The sequence below is a fragment of the Gymnoscopelus microlampas genome (genome assembly GCF_963454915.1).
Source record: "Gymnoscopelus microlampas genome assembly, chromosome: 21".
Taxonomy (NCBI): domain Eukaryota; kingdom Metazoa; phylum Chordata; class Actinopteri; order Myctophiformes; family Myctophidae; genus Gymnoscopelus; species Gymnoscopelus microlampas.
Genome location: NC_139958.1, coordinates 36425521 through 36443861, shown reverse-complemented (window position 1 = coordinate 36443861; position 18341 = coordinate 36425521). Strand labels below are relative to the sequence as shown.

Genomic DNA, 18341 nt, shown 5'->3' with positions numbered 1-18341 from the left:
TGAGGACACTGGCCCCCAAATAATTGGCAAAACAGTACGATTTTGATGATGATTAAAATTCAATGCTAAAAAAAAATGTCATAGTATTTGTTCTTTAAAACCTTAAAAGGTGAGTTTTCATTGTGATTCTGATAAATAAGATACTATTATAAAATGATAATAATAATAATTATTATTATTGTAATAATAATAATAATAATAATAATAACGACGATGATGATGATGATGATGATGATGATGATAAATATGTTTGTTCCATTGATCCGAGCCGGAACACAATCAATTGATTTATCATAACATGCTCTGCAAATGCACGTGGCCCACCCATCTGACCACTTACTGTAACCGATAGGCTGCCATGTTAAGTGGTCAGATGGGTGTGCCGCGAACACTTTCAAGTGATCCAGAAAAGGTTGAGAACCACTCCTCTAGTCTAGTCCGCTATGGCCCAGAGTAGGTACATGCAGACCTACAATATGTTGTTAGCTGTAGGTGCGCTAGAGATTCATCTCTGCTTGCTTTTGTGCATGGCACAGCAACAGAAAAAAGGGTACCATTGTCTTTTAGGTTAGGTCACCAATACGAGGGAAACTATTTTTAAAGGATATTTACATTAAAAAAGATTCCTTTTGTACCGCATGAATACGTTTGAGAGTATGCCTTTAACCAGTTGAACCCTATATATACTTAGCCTGGGACCAGACGAATCTGCGAGTGCAAAAAAAGGCCCAGTATTCGAATATGGGCGACTGTAATTGGTATTTGGTTGTAGGTTTAACCAATTGCATCGAGGGCCATTGTTTTGATCCCGCCCCATGGGAAACAAAACGTCCTCATGGAAGCACCAGACTCATATCCACGCAGTGATATAGTCTAGCTACGCCAGGCTAATATATACTTTGTTAACCACTCAGGGCTCTATACTAGTGGCTCTTCTGTTTTTGCTATACACTAAATCTCTTCGCTGAAAATTGCCAAAACAAAACTGAACTTGTAGATCTGCTATTTTCTCCGAAAGGTTTCCCCAGAATACGACCGCTGGAGTTCGTTTAAACATTCAGTAGAGCAGGGGTCTTCAACGTTTTCAGGCCCCCTCTATATTGCATAAAATGGTGTTTCAGATATACTTTTGCTGCTCTTTTTTCCCTCTACACCTATAACTCTTTGCCAAAAATAGCCGATCTACAAGCTCACAACGCCTCGCAGCGCGAGGTGTTGTGAGCTTGTAGATCTGCTATTTTTGGCTAAAGTTCTCCTCAGAAAAGGGATGCTAGGGTTCAAGTGGTTCATATAAAAAAAGAAAAATCATGTCATACAAAGATTTGGCGGACCCCCTGTCGTAACTCTGAGGACCCCCTAGGGGTCCCGGACCCCCTGTTGAAGACCTCTGCAGTAGAGCTTGGGCTGTATTCAATTGTTCTATTTAAATTGTTCTATTGTTCTATCTATTGTCCAATTTATTTCCTGTTGCATTGTTTGCAGGAAATACGATTGGACCCAATCCCTTTCCTAGCTAAGCAAGCCACATGCATTCTGATCAGAAATGTAACAAACTAAGTCATTTGTTCTCATTAAGTGTCTTTAGTAAATCTTTGCTATGATCTCCAGTTTTATCACCCTTCCTTTTATTCTCACTTTCTGAAACAGTGTCAATTCCCTTTTTAATGCAACGTTTTATCTAATAAAAGCTACTCATTGCCCAGATCTGTTACCTCATACATATTTGTCAGTCAGTCATTGTCTTGACAAAGCCTCTTTTGAACTATTAAAACAGGACAGTCAGACAGACATGAAGCCCTTCCATCCAATGTCTTATCAATAAAACAAAACATTTCTGAAGTAATTGCTTACAGTTGGAGTTGGTTGTGCAACTTTATTTTCCAGTGCAATACAGAATATAGTTATGCTGCCATGCCATAGTATTTCACTGATGAAGTGGATACTGTATGCTAACACAGCACAAACTGCTATTCACCTTATTCCTGGCCACGCCCAGGAAGTAGGTAGGAAGGTAGGGGAGTAGGTCATGTCAAGGGGTTTCCTGTTTACCAGCGGTGCCATGTCTGCTTATAATACGCAGACAGGGCTTGATTCTTAAGTGTAGTTGATTATTTTGGCTTGCTTCCTCCTAATGTCCTTTAAACCAAGTGGTTCCCATTTTTTTTTTCATGTCAAGGACCCCCAGATTAAAATGCATTGTGCCAGGGACCCCCATACAAGATTGTTAAAAACATATTCAAAAAATCTCACATTTTCCCGCAATATTTTTTGAAAATAGCAGATCTACAAGCTCACAACATGTTGCGATGTGACGCGTTGTTAGCTTGTAGATCTGCTATTTTCAAATAGCTGATGTAAGGTGGTAAAACGTAGCCTAGTCGTTTTTTGGGGGGCTTGTTTTCATAGACCTAGCCGCTTGTTTCTCTTGCAAACTCTGGCAACACACTGATTACCTGCATTACACCTGCAGCCTACTAGGGAGGAAGTGGACAGATATTGAATGAAGCAGCAGAAAAGGGCAATGGCGCCGCCGGGAGAAGTGCCAAGAATAAAGGTGAATAGGGGAGGAGAGCAGATTTATGTCTTGTACAGAGGCTCCTTCTGAATCCTGTGTGCATCGATTAGCTTGATGCACAACAGGTGTCGTAGCTCAGAGCCTAATTAGATTGGCTCAGGCCAGGTGTGACCCTCCCTACAAATGTAGCATAATACATTAGCATATTTAAAAATTAATATATTTGTGTAAGTGTTGCACTATAGGACTTAAAGGAGTAGTTCACCCAAAAAATGACTTGAATGGGGTGTGTAATTGATAGAAAATAAGTATTTTTTTGGTTGAAATACTCCTTTAAAAAAAAAAGCAGGAAAAAAAAGACCAAACGAGGGCCTAACGCACTAAATGTAGTTTTAGTGCACTATAGGACTTAAAATCTAGCCTTATATGAGGTCTCAAAAGGTGTAATTTGCTGGGAGCAAAAATGCACTCATCTGGAATGCTACTGTTCTTCATAAGCATAGTTTTTCTTTGAATGTTACACACTATACTGTATTTTCCATGATAGCATTATTTCTGTATGATTTTGTACATTGTGAATATTGTAAAACCTGTAATAGATGTGGCAATCTTCAAATAATTGGTTCTATTCCTATATTATTGTAAAAATGTGTGATGTTGACAATTCAAGGTTAAATTCTCTGGCATTCATTCATCTTTAATAGTAGTACAATAATAGAAACGTTACATCCATGTTTTTAACATAAGCATCATCCGGTGCCGTGGTTCCCAAAATGGGACCTTGAGGCAGCTCAGAGGATCCACAACAAATTAGGAACTAATATTTCACTGGCATCAGAAGTTAGCCCGCAATGAAAGAATTTATTAGAATGGCACAAAATCTTTCAAATCAATTTGGGGTTCCTTGACATGAAAATGTTTGAGAACCACTGATCTAGTGTATAGAATTACACATTGCTCCAACTCCAACTTTAAATCTGGCATCCCTATTTTGGGCATGTCATTATAGGCTGAAATGCAGAATTTCTTTTGTCTTCCTCAAAGTAGTGAAAATAGCTGATCTACAAGGTTGTAGATCAGCTATTTTCACCATGTGACGCCATCATATACAAAACGTAGGTGTTATAGCTATATGCAAACACAGTGATTCATTCATTTTTGAGTGGTGCCAACCACTCCTATATCTGACTTTGTCCGTGTGTCCGTATGTATGTATGTCCAATAAACAAACATTGATGACCACATCAATACGGGGGTCAATACGGGGCTCGTCAAAGGCACCACTCTCTTCACACAGGGTGTGATTTTTCATTTCATTTACCTTTTTCATAAATTTAGAACACATTGATGGCTTGTGATTTGGTACATTTTAAGTTTTGAAGGTACTGTAAGGCAAGTTTATTTGTACAGCACATTTCAACGTCAAGGCAATTCAATGCTTCTGAATTACCTTTAAATAAAGCATAAAGCAGAGGAAACACATTACATTTGAATTCTGTCAAAAGGAAGAAGAAGGGGGGAGGGCACGAAGTTAAACACCTCTCTTCTTAATAGGAAACACCTATTCAGGACAAAGAGCAAAAAACACAATATAAAATGACATTTGTATACAGTAAGAACAAAAGAAGTATACTTTTCACTTTTCACGCTATTTTTGTTGTTGTCTTGCTGCAGAAAGGAAATGTAATTACAATGTTGATGTTTTATTGGGGTGTAGAATCTGACGTGTGTTTCATCTTTGTATTTTCCAGTACCTGGGCTGTATAGAAGTCCTGCGATCAATGAGATCTCTTGATTTCACCACCAGGTCACAAATAACCAGGTATGTTGGCTCTTGTGATTTATTCAAAACCTACGTCATATCTTTATTAGGACCTATGCAAATGTGATGCCTTCCGTCACACAATGGTTAGTGCATTGGTTCTCAAAGTGGGGTCCGGGGACCCCCAGGGGTCCTTGAGGGTGTTCCGCGGGGTCCCCAGCAAAATGTGTTAATATAGCATCACAATAATTTTAACCACTTTAACCTTTTATACTTTGGCTATTCAAAAACAGCAGATATACAAGCTCATAGCGCGGCACTCGGTGCCGCGCTATGAGCTTGTAGATCTGCTGTTTTTGAAAAATCGTGAACATTTGTGCAAACCTTAATAATATATATATTTTTAAAGCAAACATTTGTGACTCAAAGCTTTGCTTCTGGGGGTCCCTGGAACAAAATAATTTGAGATGGGGGTCCGCGGCCAAATACATATAATTTTGGGGGTCCTTGACATGAAAAGGTTTGAGAACCACTGGGTTAGTGGCCTTAAAGTACATACCATAATGGGATATTGCGTGGAATAAACGTACAGATTATCACCCAGGCATTTGTCATTGTGCAAGGTTATCCAACCGAGGGCCAGCGTATCAGATGCAACCACGCCCAAAGGTTGGATAACGAGGCCAATGACAAATGCAGGACGATAAATTATTTATCATACACCCATAGCCTTATTTATTAACCACTTTGAACGTGCCATTCCTATTTTTGCTATGACATATAGGAGAAGTCTTTCCAATTTGTTCAAAACGTTTCTTTCTTTTTTTCTCCCAAAAAAAGAAAGAAAAGGACAATAGACGATCTACAAGCTCACAATGCCATAACATGGTTTCCTGTGACATCAGCGTGTGAATGTAAAACATTGTAAAGTGCTTTGGCGCTATAAATGCACCATTTAATAATAATTAATCCATTAATATTAAGGTTCAACAATCAAGCATTTAATCTCAGCTATATAATATTTTTAAGTATCACAATATAACTACTGTCACTGGCTCATTAAGTTTCATAATTCTGGTTGCTTAAACATAAATATATTGTTTATGTACTCCAAGGGCTACTACAACTCGTAGTAATGACTTAATTAGAAAAGAAGTGTGGTTAAATATATATTTTTTATGAAGAGCACTGTATTAATAACAATAGCATGTAAAATCTCATTGGAATATAAAGCACATATAATATTCCGTCTAATTGATAGGATTGCTATATGAGAGTTTATCTTTGAGTTTATTGACGACCTGTGTGCTGTGAAACAGAGAGGCTGTGAACTGGGTTATGTCATGTCAGCTTTTACGCTTGGCTTACTGGAGCCAGTGCGGTGTTTTAATATTGGTACACTGTAAAAAAAAAAAAGAAGAAAATCCTCAGTGTTCTGTTCATTTAAATCTGAGAGTGCACAAATGGAACCGAATGGACCCATTTGGTTCCATTTGTGCACTCTCAGAGTTAAAAATTTATGAATTAACACAGAGGGTTTTTACTGTGTACTGGGGCCCTACACTACAGACAGGCAGGCAGGCAGACAGACTCATCAGTAGCCTCGATCTCCAGGCTTTTATTTTCTAGTTTCGCTCCAAAATAAAAGCCTTGGAACCAGCGTGTTGATGTTCCTGGAATAGGAAGTGTTTCATTTCCCCAACCAACCAACCAGAGTGCAGTGGGCGTCGCTCCAAACGTTGCGACGTCAGGGCTCTCAATGCTGCACAATGGGGGAGGGGGAGGGGGCGGGGGCTGACGGACAGATAGGTGAACCAATAAAGTGTCCGCCCTGAGACTGGGAGGACGGGGGGTTCAATCCCCCGGCCCGGGTCATACCAAAGACTGTCAAAACGGGACGTAATGCCTCTCTGCTTGGCACTCCGCATCAAGGGTTGGTTCAGGGATAAGTTCCTGTGATACACTAGCGTCGTGTCCAGGGGGGCAGGGTTGCCAGATTTGCTTATTATAATTTCCCCGCAAGATTTTATTTGAAAACAGCAGATCTACAAGCTCACAACGCGTCGCACCGCGACGCGTTGTGAGCTTGTAGATCGGCTATTTTCAAATAGCTGATGTATATGATAAAGTGCTCATGTGGCCCATAGGCGCTTCTTTTGGGCTGGTTTTCCTAGACCTGGTTGCTTGTTTCTCTCACAGAATCTGGCAACACTGGCTGGGGAATGTATTTGCACATCAAGCTGCTTCACACTACAAAAACAGGACATAATAGGCTCCTGCCCTAGGGGTCACACCATGGCTCGGGAACCCTAGGTTTCCCAAGGGTACTTACTTACTTATTCTTACTTATTCTGTCCTATTCTGTCCTCATATAACAAACTGTTTCAGTGCCAGAGTCTTTCAGAACAGTCTGCCGCCCGTGCCACAGAATGTTTCGCTCCGGGACGTTCGACGCACCAAGTGTCGCCAAAGACGGAGGGGTGTCTCCGCTTCCGTCGGGGAGAAAAAAAAAGCGTGTCACACTGTTTTGAAAAAAAAGTACTTGTTTATACACGTCATTGGCACTGCATGAGTTAATGAGGTCTTCACTTTGAATTGGCACCGAATGAGTTCATGAAGTGTTCACTTTGAGTTTGTCTCTGTTTCACCCGTCTTTTTTACAGCGTGGCTCTGCAGGAGTCTAGCCATCTACAGCAGGGGTCTTCAACAGGGGGTCCTCAGAGTTACTACAGGGGGTCCGCCAAATCTTTATGTGATAAGATTATTATTTTTTACCTTAACCACTTGATCTCTAGCATCCCTTTTCTGAGGAGAACTTTAGCCACAAATAGCCGATCTACAAGCTCACAACGCCTCACGCTGCGAGGCGTTGTGAGCTTGTAGATCTGCTATTTTTGGCAAAGAGGTATATGTGTAGAGGGAAAAAAAGAGCAGACCAAGTAAACAAAAAAAGTTTAATCTGAAACACAATTTTATACAATATAGAGTAGGGGGTCCCTGCTTCATCTCTCTCTCAGCTAGGGGGTCCTTGGCCTGAAAACGTTGAAGACCCCTGATCTACAGAATAGTATATGCCGGCTACAGTGGCATTGTATTTGGAACTTCAATGCAACTAAGTGTATGTGTGTCACAGGTAGATTGGCATTCCAGGTAGATTGGAAGTGGAGCGCTTGTTTTTAGGCTCGGGGCGGGGCTGCGATGCGAGGACGACGACTACGACAACATGAATACACATACATACCGGCCTCAGTGGCGCACTTCGATAATCATCGGACTCCCCATCCACTATCACTGGGAGTCTGGGTTTGACTCCCGCTTGGGACATTACTTTTTCAAACAACCGCGGACTGCTTTTTTTCCGCCGATAAAGTATAGTTTTGGACCATGACGGAGGCGCGCCGACTCAGGAGACCTTGAGGCCAAGGAGGCGCGCCCGAGCGCCTCCAGGCGCGAGTGCCCGCGCCGACCGGCCGATGGTCTCCTAGTCCAGGGGTTCTCAACCTTTTCAGGCCGCGACCCCCAAAATAATGATATTATTTCCCGTGACCCCCCGCATGCACGCGCGTGCAGCGCGCACGATCTTTTTTGGCGGTTCTGGGCGGATTGGGTTTGTTTTTTTCCCGTTTTTTGGTTACTTTATTTCGGTTTTAGGGTTAGGGTTAGGTTATTTAATTATAATAGGTTATTTGATAATTATTTATTATATTACATTAAAAATGTTTTCCTAATGTTAATAATGAAATATTTTTATCTGGAATGTAGTAAATTAACTGATAAAACATGAATTAATAATAACATAAAAAAATATTTTGTTAAAAAAAGAAAAAAAAAACTTTTTTTTTTTTTTTTTCACATTCACCAAAAAATCTGGCGACCCCCCCAAATTATTTGGCGACCCCAGGTTGAGAACCACTGTCCTAGTTGACTAAGCGCCGTCCGAGTTATGTACCGATAGGCACAGAATCGTAAATGATGTTGTGGGGACTGCGTTTGCCCCAACTGCCACTCACTGCACTAACATAGCCCGCCAGCCCCGCCTCCTCAGGCTCACCCCCTTGTGCTTCAACTGCATGGAATAAGGCTGTTCGCGGGTGTGCGTGTGTGCGTGCTCATTTGTGCGGATGGAAAGAAAACGTATCCTCGTGGATCTGTTACTGTTTATAAATGGAACCAACTGGAAATTGGTTCCATTTGTACACTGTCAGAGTTAAATGAACGCTGAGGATTTTACGGTGCAGATTGGGGTCCCGGAGATAAAACGACATGGTATCAAATGGTGGTCTCTGGGGCCTAATGTACCGTATATCAAACTGGGGGTCCTTAACATTAAAACGCTTGAGAATCACAGCCTTATATACGGTCCACATCATTTATAACACAACCTGTAGAATCCTGGCATGAACAGACAAGGATTTATGCTGTGTGGCTATACGTTTATGATGCTCCATTGAACAGCGGTGGAAAGTAACTAAGTACAGTACAGGTACTCAAGTACTGTACTTAAGTAATTTTATTTTAGGTATTTGTAAAACTTTAGTTACTTTGTAGATTTTGATTATTATTCCAAAACATACAGTGACCACTTCAGCCCTATATCGGCCATTTGAAAATAGCCGATCTACAAGCTCACAATGCGTCGCATCGCGACGCATTGTGAGCTTGTAGATCGGCTATTTTCAAAAGATTCGCGTACATTTGAAAACTTGAAATGGGACATTTGTATATTGACTACTTTTAAGTACATTTTGATGCAAATGCTTTTATACTTTTACTCAAGTACTTGCAACGGAGTATTTCTACATTGCAGTATTGATACTTTTACTTAAGTAAAACATTTGAGTCATTTTTCCACCACCACTTCTCCACATAAAATTCTATCCACTGACTATAGTATTTATTTACCCTCTTGTCTTCTTGTCCCACCAGGGAAGCCATCAGCCTCGTGTGTGAAGCCATTCCAGGGACCAAAGGAGGCCTGCGGAAGAAAAAGGTACGCTAGACATTTTGATAAGGTTGCAGAGCGCCTGTGGGGAACAGTATAGCCACAAATAGCAGATCTACAAGCTCACACAAGCTCAGCTTGTAGAACTGCTATTTATTTGAATAGCAGAACAAGTGGTCCAAGTACAGAGCCAACTCAGGTTCAGTTTACTAAGTCTAGAGGGTTTAACCCATTAAGACCTGGGACGCATCTGTGTCATTTTTAGCTTTGAGCTAAAAGCCATATTTTACACTTTTGGCTATTCAAAAATAGCAGATATACAAGTTTGGAGGTCCTTGACATGAAAAAGTTTCAGCACCACTGATATAGAAACATACGTTTTTCAGAAAACCGGACATTTTGCAGAATCGGAACCTCAGGCCTCAGTAAGTTTACGTGGTTAAGGTGTTGACTGTTAGTGATCTACTTATCTATCTAAAGCAGTGGTTTTCAAACATGTTCATATCAAGGATCAAATTAATAAGTATTTGGCCACGAACCCCCATCTGAAAATATGTTGTACCAGGGACCCCCCTTACAAAGATTTCTGTTTTCAAAATGTTTCAAAAATATTACAAAACTTTCAAGTAAAAAAAAAAAATCTGATCTACAAGCTCACAACACGTGGCATCGCGACTCATTGTGAGCTTGTAGATCAGCTCGTTTCAAACAGCCGATGTATAGGCCCATAGGTTCTGAAGGAGCTTAAAATGATTTTGATGCTATGTGTTAAGTCATTTAGCTGGGGGGGGGGGGGGGGGGGGGCTGGAACCCCCTCTAAGGTCCCCGGACCGCACGTTGAGAACCACTGATGTAGAATCTACATAGACATACAGACAGACAGACAGAAAGGAGAGAAAGGAGAGAAAGGAGAGCAATTGTGCAAGATGAAAGAAATGCATAAGCTTCAAGAGAGAGCGACTAGGTGAAGGGGGATGGAAAAGGAGGAGAGAGAGAGAGAGAGAGAGAGAGAGAGAGAGAGAGAGAGAGAGAGAGAGAGAGAGAGAGAGAGAGAGAGAGAGAGAGAGAGAGAGAGAGAGAGAGAGAGAGAGAGAGAGAGAGAGAGAGAGAGAGAGAGAGAGAGAGAGAGAGAGAGAGAGGTGGGTATGGAAGTGTATGTGCGTGGGCGTAGCACCAACCCAGCATGCATTGCACACTGAGCAACGCAGCACTTAGTGACTCATGTAGTGCAGACTATCTGCCGTCAGGAGGCAGGGGCTGCTGAGGGATTGCATTGTATGTGTGTCTGTGTATATTTATGTGGGATTATGAGGGTGTGTGTGTGTTTGTTAATTATGCCTTATGTTACATAATATTAATTGTATCATTCTATGTCGTTCTATGTATGTTTTTTTGGTCAGCCTCCTTCCAAAGCGTTGTCTACCATCCTGGGAAAGAGCAACCTGCAGTTTGCTGGCATGTCCATCAACCTCAACATCTCCACCAGTAGTCTCAACCTCATGACCCCCGACTCCAAACAGGTATACAGTATACATACTACCTACAGTACAGTGGTTCTCACAATGTGTGTGGCCGCGGACCCCCCCACCTGAAAAGAAGCTGTGCCAGGGACCCCCTGAAGCAAAGATTTGTGTTAAAAAAAAACTTTGGAAAAAAAAGATAGAAAGATAGAGAGTTTTCAAGATTTAAAAAAAAATAGCAGATCTACAAGCTACGAGCTTGGGGACCCCCTTGGTATCCCCCCAAGGACCCCTGGGGGTCCCCGGACCCCACTTAGAGACCCATATATCTGTACCCTGATTCAGAAATATAAGCATTTAAAAATCCAGCGATGTTTCCCAGTAGAATGGTATACAATGGGATTAAATATGGAAGGAAGAGACACGTTCAGTGCTTAATTCTTCAATGTCTGTAATGTTTATGACAGATTATAGCCAACCATCACATGCAGTCCATCTCCTTTGCCTCCGGCGGAGACCCTGTGAGTATTTACTGTACATGTACGTGATGTTTAATAATGCTGATATACACTGGTTTTTCACCCGTCAAAGCTTCTTGATGGTAAACCTGCAATCCATATTTTGTGTGTGTGAATAAAGCATTATTTGGACCAATCTTTATGGTAGAATATGGTAATATACTGTAACATAGCTAACACATCTGCAGTGGTTTGTCTACCCTGCTGTTCCATTGAGAAATTTAGATCCTAGTGGTCAGGTAGGAGGCCACCTACTGGTTGGTAACAGGTATTGCATGAAGCTCAAACTTAGCACTTTGAGATTTCCAAAAACGTAAAGTACGTTATAAATAAAATGTATTGTTAAACTGTAATATCAGCCACTGGCCAAAAGGCTTTTCATCTTAGCTCAGCGGTAGAAATGGTGCCACTCTCGTGGAGGGCAGGCCAGGTTTCGAATGCCACGCGGGACATTAATCTTGTGGATTGCAGCTTTAACAGACGCGTGTAATGTAATTACTTGCGTGTTCATTTACTCACGTGACTGCACCTGGGGTTTTCTCTTACACATTCATCAGTGGTGGAAAGTAACTAAGTACATTTACTGAAGTACTGTGCTTAAGTACAATTTTGAGGTGTTTGTACTTCCAATTGCCAATACTTTCACTTCTACTCCACTACATCTCAGAGGCAAATATTGTACTCTTACTCCACTACAATTATTTGAAAACTTTAGTAACTAGTTACTTTTCAGATATAAATTATTATATTATGACACATACATTAACCACTTTAGCCCTATTTTATACATGGGCTATTTGAAAATAGTCGACCTACAAGCTCACAACGTGTCGCATCGCGAGCATGTAGATCTGCTATTTTCAAATATTTTAGCACTTTTACTTTTGGTACTTTAAATACATTTTGATGCCAATACTGTTGTACTTTTACTTAAGTAAATTTTGAATTCTGGACTTTTACTTGTAACAGAGTATTTCTATATTGCAGTATTGGTACTTTTACTTAAGTAAAGAATTTGAGTTATTTTTCCACCACTGACATTCATTGTGACTTTTTCTTTTCTTTTTTTTTAGGACACGACAGATTACGTCGCCTACGTAGCGAAGGACCCAGTTAACAGAAGAGGTAAAGCCTGACTCCTTCTTCATCGTGCAACTATCCCGTCGGTGTCGCTCACCGGAAATAGCCGATCTACAAGCCCTTTCTTTCTTTATTTATGTGGACAATCGTGCGTCACGTCAAGTTGACTTAAGCCACACATTACTTTATTCGTTTATTTGAGAGGGACAGAACATATTCATGAACACAGCAACAAAACTACTTACAGTGGAGTTGAGGATGCAATGTAAATGTAAATACGAGTTAGCAAGGATGCTAATATTCATCCGTAGTCCCTAACATTATAACAATAAAACAATATATCGCAGAAAAAAACTGTAACATGTAACCTCAGACAACTAAAACCACAAACAAAACAGCAAAAGACCACCACAATACAACAATATAAAGTGAGCACACATGTAGAGTAAATAGAACCAAACTGTGTTAAAAAAAAAAACGGTGTTGATTTTGACATCAAATTTTGATTTAGTTTTACTCATAGTATTTTGAATAAAATTCCATTTAGTTTTATTCATGTTTTAGTCATCTGAAATGTTTTAGTTTTTGTCTAGTTTTAGTCGACTAAATATCATAAGATTATAGTCGACTAGTTGATTTATTCGACAAAAATTTTGGCGGTGCCTTGATAGCGTCGTAATGGCTGATTTTACACTTGGTTGCAGATCTGCTATTTTCAGAGCGCAACACCCGAGCGCAACCAAACACAAAATGATTGTCTTTTAGTTCTACTGGATCTCTTCTCCACTCGTCCCTCCCTAACAATTTAGTCTAGTTTTTATTTGTTGACGCAATTGTCAATGCATTTAGTCTTTAGTTTTAGTCATCATCATATAGCTTAGTTTTTATTTAGTTTTCGTCCGTGAAAAAAAGGTAGTCGACGAACATTTCTCGTCATGGACGAAATCAACACTGTTAAAAACACACGTTGGAGCCACAGGCAGCAAAACGGGATTGTCATTTTGTCCCCATACAGCGTGTCACATCCTGGAGTGTTCGGACGGGCTGGCCCAGGACGTCATCAGCACCATCGGTCAGGCCTTCGACCTGCGCTTCCAGCAGTACCTGCAGTGTCCTGCCAGCAAACTGTCCTCCACACATGACAGGTATACATTATGCACAACGCATTCACACGTAATGTGTGAGCACACGCACACAGTGGTGTAAAGTAACTAAGCACATTTACTCAAGTACTGTACTCAAGTACAATTTTGCGGTACTTTCACTTTACTGGAGCCACTTCTACTCCACTACATCTCAGAGGCAAATATTGTACTTTTACTCCACTGCGGTTATTTGAAAACTTTAGTTACTAGTTACTTTGCAGATATAAATTATTATATTATAAAAAACATACATTAACCACTTTAGCCCTGCTTAATACATAGGCTATTGGAAAATAGCTGATCTACAAGCTATTTTCAAACATTTTAGTACTTTTACTTTTGGTACTTTTACTCAAGTAACATTTTGAACACAGGCCCTTTACTAAAAGTATTTCTACGTTGCAGTTTTGATACTTTCACTTAAGTAGAAAATGTGAGTACTTTTTCCACCACTGCACGCACACGCACACACACACGCACGCACGCACGCACGCACACACGCACACGCACACGCACACGCACACACACACACACACACACACACACACACACACACACACACACACACACACACACACACACACACATTTTCCTTTATATCCCCGGGGGGAGGGACCTCAAAAGCAATGGCATTTTTACCCTTTATTTGGCCATTTTTAACTGGGTTTGTGACTTGTGACCCACAAACCCAGCGTCTGGGAGGCCCTGCTTTATTCTGGTCATTGTTGTTTCCTCAGGGTATTAAACATGGAGGAGTTTCCGTGGACAGAGGAGGAGGAGGAGCCGTCGGAACACCCGTACTACAACAACATTCCTGGCAAGATGCCGCCACCAGGGGGCTTCATCGACACCAGGCTGACCAATCACAACACAGGAACAGATGGAGGCCAGGTACTGTACCATCTAACTTATTACCAGTGGTGGAAAGTAACTAAGTACATTTACTTAAGTACTGTACTTAAGTACAATTTTGAGGTATTTGTACTTTACTTGAGTATTTCCAATTTCCAATACTTTTACTTCTACTCCACTACATCTCAGAGGCAAATATTGTACTTTTACTCCACTACATTTATTTGAAAACTTTAGTTACTAGTTACTTTTCAGATATAAATTATTATATTATAAAACATACATTAACCACTTTAGACCTATTTTATACATAGGCCATTTTCAAACATTTTAGTACTTTTACTTTTGGTTCTTTAAGTACATTTTGATGCCAATACTTTTGTACTTTTACTCAAGTGAATTTTGAATTCTGGGCTTTCACTTGTAACGGAGTACTTCTACATTGCAGTATTGATACTTTTCCTTAAGTAAAAAATGTGAGTACTTTTTCCACCACTGCATCTAACTTATTACCTGTAGCTTCTCGGAAGAACTGGATAAAGTGTGCGTTTTTTTTCTTCCTCTGGGACTTGACTGCAGTTTGTTAATACTCAAATCTGTTACTAAAGGTAGGGTACGTGATTTTTTAGTAAAATCCTAGCGTTATATCCATTCGTAACCTTTGTACAACCAAAGAAAAGGGACCTGACCCATTTGTACACGCTCAGAATTAAAGTTGCAATCTGGAACCTACATTAATGAATAAAAGGTTATTTTAACCAATCTCTGTGGTTTTCGTTGAGGAACGAAATGTCGTTCAATTATGCATTTCATGTATTGTTGAATGACAAGCTATCTATCTATCTATCATCTAAAATACCTTTAAGACTCAGGATTACAAGTGTACATATTTGTGTGTGTGTGTGTGTGTGTGTGTGTGTGTGTGTGTGTGTGTGTGTGTGTGTGCGTGCGTGCGTGTGTGTGCGCGTGTGTGCGCGTGTTATTAATGTAGGTGGGCACAGGCTCTGTAGACCAAACGTATTACCAGGGGCGACACTGTGGAGACGGCTGGGGAGAGGAACGCAGACCCGTACAACAGGGTCAGATGATTTTAACATGATCCTTTGTTATTGTTGTTGTTGGATTGTCATCTGATTTCTGATGGTTGGAGAGAAGTTACACTCAGTCGAGGGCTGTCCACACGAGAACGATAACTATCATGATAAAATCCTTTTCAAAAATCGTTCTAACTTAACCCATTAAGACCGGGAACGCATCTGTGTGTCATTTTTAGATATCTTTGGGCTATTCAAAAATAGCAGATATACAAGCTCATAGCGCGGCACCGAGTGCCACGATTACAAACTTTGTTTTTTTGTAACTTCGATACAAAAAAATCGTGAAAATTTGTGCAAATATTTCATATATATCTTTTAAAGCAAACATTTTTAACTCTGTTACAACTGAGGGTCCCTGGAACTAAATATTTTGAGATGGGGCTCCACGGCCAAATACATATAATATTTGAGAAACACTGATATTATATACGTTTTTTCAAAAAACTGTTAGAAGACATTTGTAGAATCCCCCCCCAAAAAAATCCCAAAAATAGCAAATCTACAAGCCTATAGCGCGGCACTCGGTGCCGCGCTATAGGCTTGTAGATCTGCTATTTTTGAATAGCCCAAAGAAATCTTAAAATGACACAGATGCGTTCCCGGTCTTAAAGGGTTAAGTGGATGGCGGAGTCCCTGCCACAACTATACTGACACAACAACAGAGGTGAACGATATCGTTGGGATCACGTTCAAAGCGATTTGATGAACACTGAGAGCCATCCGAACTTCCAACACATTTTTTTTAACATGTTAACACAAAGTTTTCGTTCATCAGTGATCGTTATAGTCATCATTATGTCAGCTTTATACTTTATACACGCGGCCGTGTGTCTGGCACCGAAAATAGCCGGTGCCAGACACAATGCACAACGCAGTATAAATCAGGCTTTATGTCATTGGTGATGTGGACGGCCCCGTGACTCAACAGCGAGGCTTATTAAGACCGGAAAAAGCATCTGTCATTTTAAATTTTAACCACTTTAACCGTTATCTTATACTTTGGCTATTCAAAAGTAGCAGATATACAAGCTTGTAGATCTGCTATTTAAAAAAAATCATAAATATTTGTGAAAATCTTTGAATATACAGTATATATTTTTTTTTCATTTTTTTTTCATTTACTGCTTTCTATAGTTTTAGCATTTTTTGCGAATTTTTTTACAGTGGGCGGGGGCATTCTGTCCGGTGGCTAAATATGCATTTTTTACACAATAAAAAAGGTCCGGCTGTCTTTGATGGCCAGATGTGAGTTATTGGGGGCTAGAAGAGCTACTGTAAATAATAATAAAGAAAACGCCGGGTTAATGTGTTAAAAAAATACATATTTAGCCACCGGACAGAATGCCCCCGCCCACTGTGAAAACACTGTAAAAAAGATTGTGAAAATTGCTAAAACTATAGAAAGCAGTACATTTAAATGTTTTAACACTCATCTTTTATTTACTTTAATTACAATCTAAAACATAAACCTTGGTTGTAAAAAAACAAAGTTGTCCTTTAAGCGAACGTTTGTAACTAATCTTTGCTTCTGGGGATTCTACAAATGTCTACATCAATTTTTTTGGGGGGAAAAAACTAATGTTTCTATTTCTATTATCAGTGGTTCTCAAACTTTTTCATGTCAAGGACCCCCAAAATGATATGTATTTGGCCGCGGACACCCATCTCAAAATATGTTGTTCCAGGGACCCCCCAGAAGTAAAGATTTGAGTTAAAAAATGTTCGCTTTAAAACAATACATATTCAAAGATTTTCACACATTTTCACGATGTTTAAAAAATAGCAGATCTACAAGCTCGTAGCGCGGCACTCGGTGCCGCGCTATGAGCTTGTAGATCTGTTATTTTTGAATAGCCCAAAGTGTAAAATAATGCTTTTTTTTTTGCTCAAATCAAAAAAGATGCGACGCAGATGCGTTCCAGGTCTTAATGGGTTTTAATGGCTTGTTCCTCCAAACACGTATAGGCTCCGGTGACACCTACAGTCTCCCCGAGGGGAAAACTCAGGCAACGAAAGCGGGCGGCGAGGTGATGCCCACGTACGTCAACACCCAGCAGATCGACGCCCAGGTCCTGGCGGTGCTACAGGCGGAGGCGGAGAGCGCGGTGACGTCGGACGGCGCGGCGGCGGGCACAGCCAAGGACAGCCCTGAAAAGGACCTGTTTGACATGAGTGAGTACTCTGGCATGCATGGGCTTTAAAAGGAGTAGTTCACCCCAAAAAAATGACTTGTTTTCTATCAATTACACACCCCACGAAGGCTTGCAATTCATGGATATTTTTTTTGTTTTTGTTTGCATTCCTAAGCCAGTCATTTGATGACCGGCGGAGTCTCCTACTGACGAAGACCCGGTATCAAATTATTGGCTTAGGAATGCGACAAAAACAAAAGAATCTCCATGAATTCAAGGCTTCATGGGGTGTGTAATTGATAGAAAATAAGTAATTGTTTTGGTGAACTACTCCTTTAACACAGCGACTCCCAACCCGTGGACCGGTGCCCGCCGGTGGACCGTGAGGATATTGAAAGTGGGTCCCCAAATAATTGGCAAAACACAAATATTTTATTGATAATTATAACATTAATATTGAGAAAAAAAAGAGAAAAAAATCCCATAAATAGGAGCCTAAAGTATGCTATTTTAGTTCCATTGATCGAAGCCAGAACACAATAGATTGATTTATCATGAAAACAAACATGCTCTGAAAATGCACATGGCCCACCCATCTGACCACTTAACACGGAAAGCTTGACTTTGAATCTCTGTTGAGCCTGTCTTGTCAGAAATGTATTCTACAGCAGTGGTTCTCAAACTTTTTCATGTCAAGGACCCCCAAATTAACACTTATTAGCCCACTGACCCCCATTTGAAAAGATAAGCCAGGGACCCCCATAAGAGAACTTTTTTACGGCTCTAGCAGTGATTCTCAATCATTGTAATTTAAGGACCCCCCCCAGTTTGACATGCC

General features: G+C 40.5%; 1 protein-coding gene across 1 annotated transcript in view; it reads left to right on the top strand.

The window, feature by feature from the left end:
* The window catches only part of shc3 (SHC (Src homology 2 domain containing) transforming protein 3), a gene marked incomplete at both ends in the record, with an annotated part of 29876 nt that overhangs the window by 3219 nt on the left and 8316 nt on the right, over positions 1-18341 (top strand). The window contains 9 exons of the mRNA XM_084046097.1: positions 4267-4337; positions 9204-9267; positions 10620-10739; positions 11147-11200; positions 12271-12322; positions 13293-13422; positions 14160-14313; positions 15266-15353; positions 17337-17543. Coding sequence (XP_083902223.1) covers positions 4267-4337; positions 9204-9267; positions 10620-10739; positions 11147-11200; positions 12271-12322; positions 13293-13422; positions 14160-14313; positions 15266-15353; positions 17337-17543 — 940 coding nt within the window. The remainder of the gene's footprint in view (positions 1-4266; positions 4338-9203; positions 9268-10619; positions 10740-11146; positions 11201-12270; positions 12323-13292; positions 13423-14159; positions 14314-15265; positions 15354-17336; positions 17544-18341) is intronic.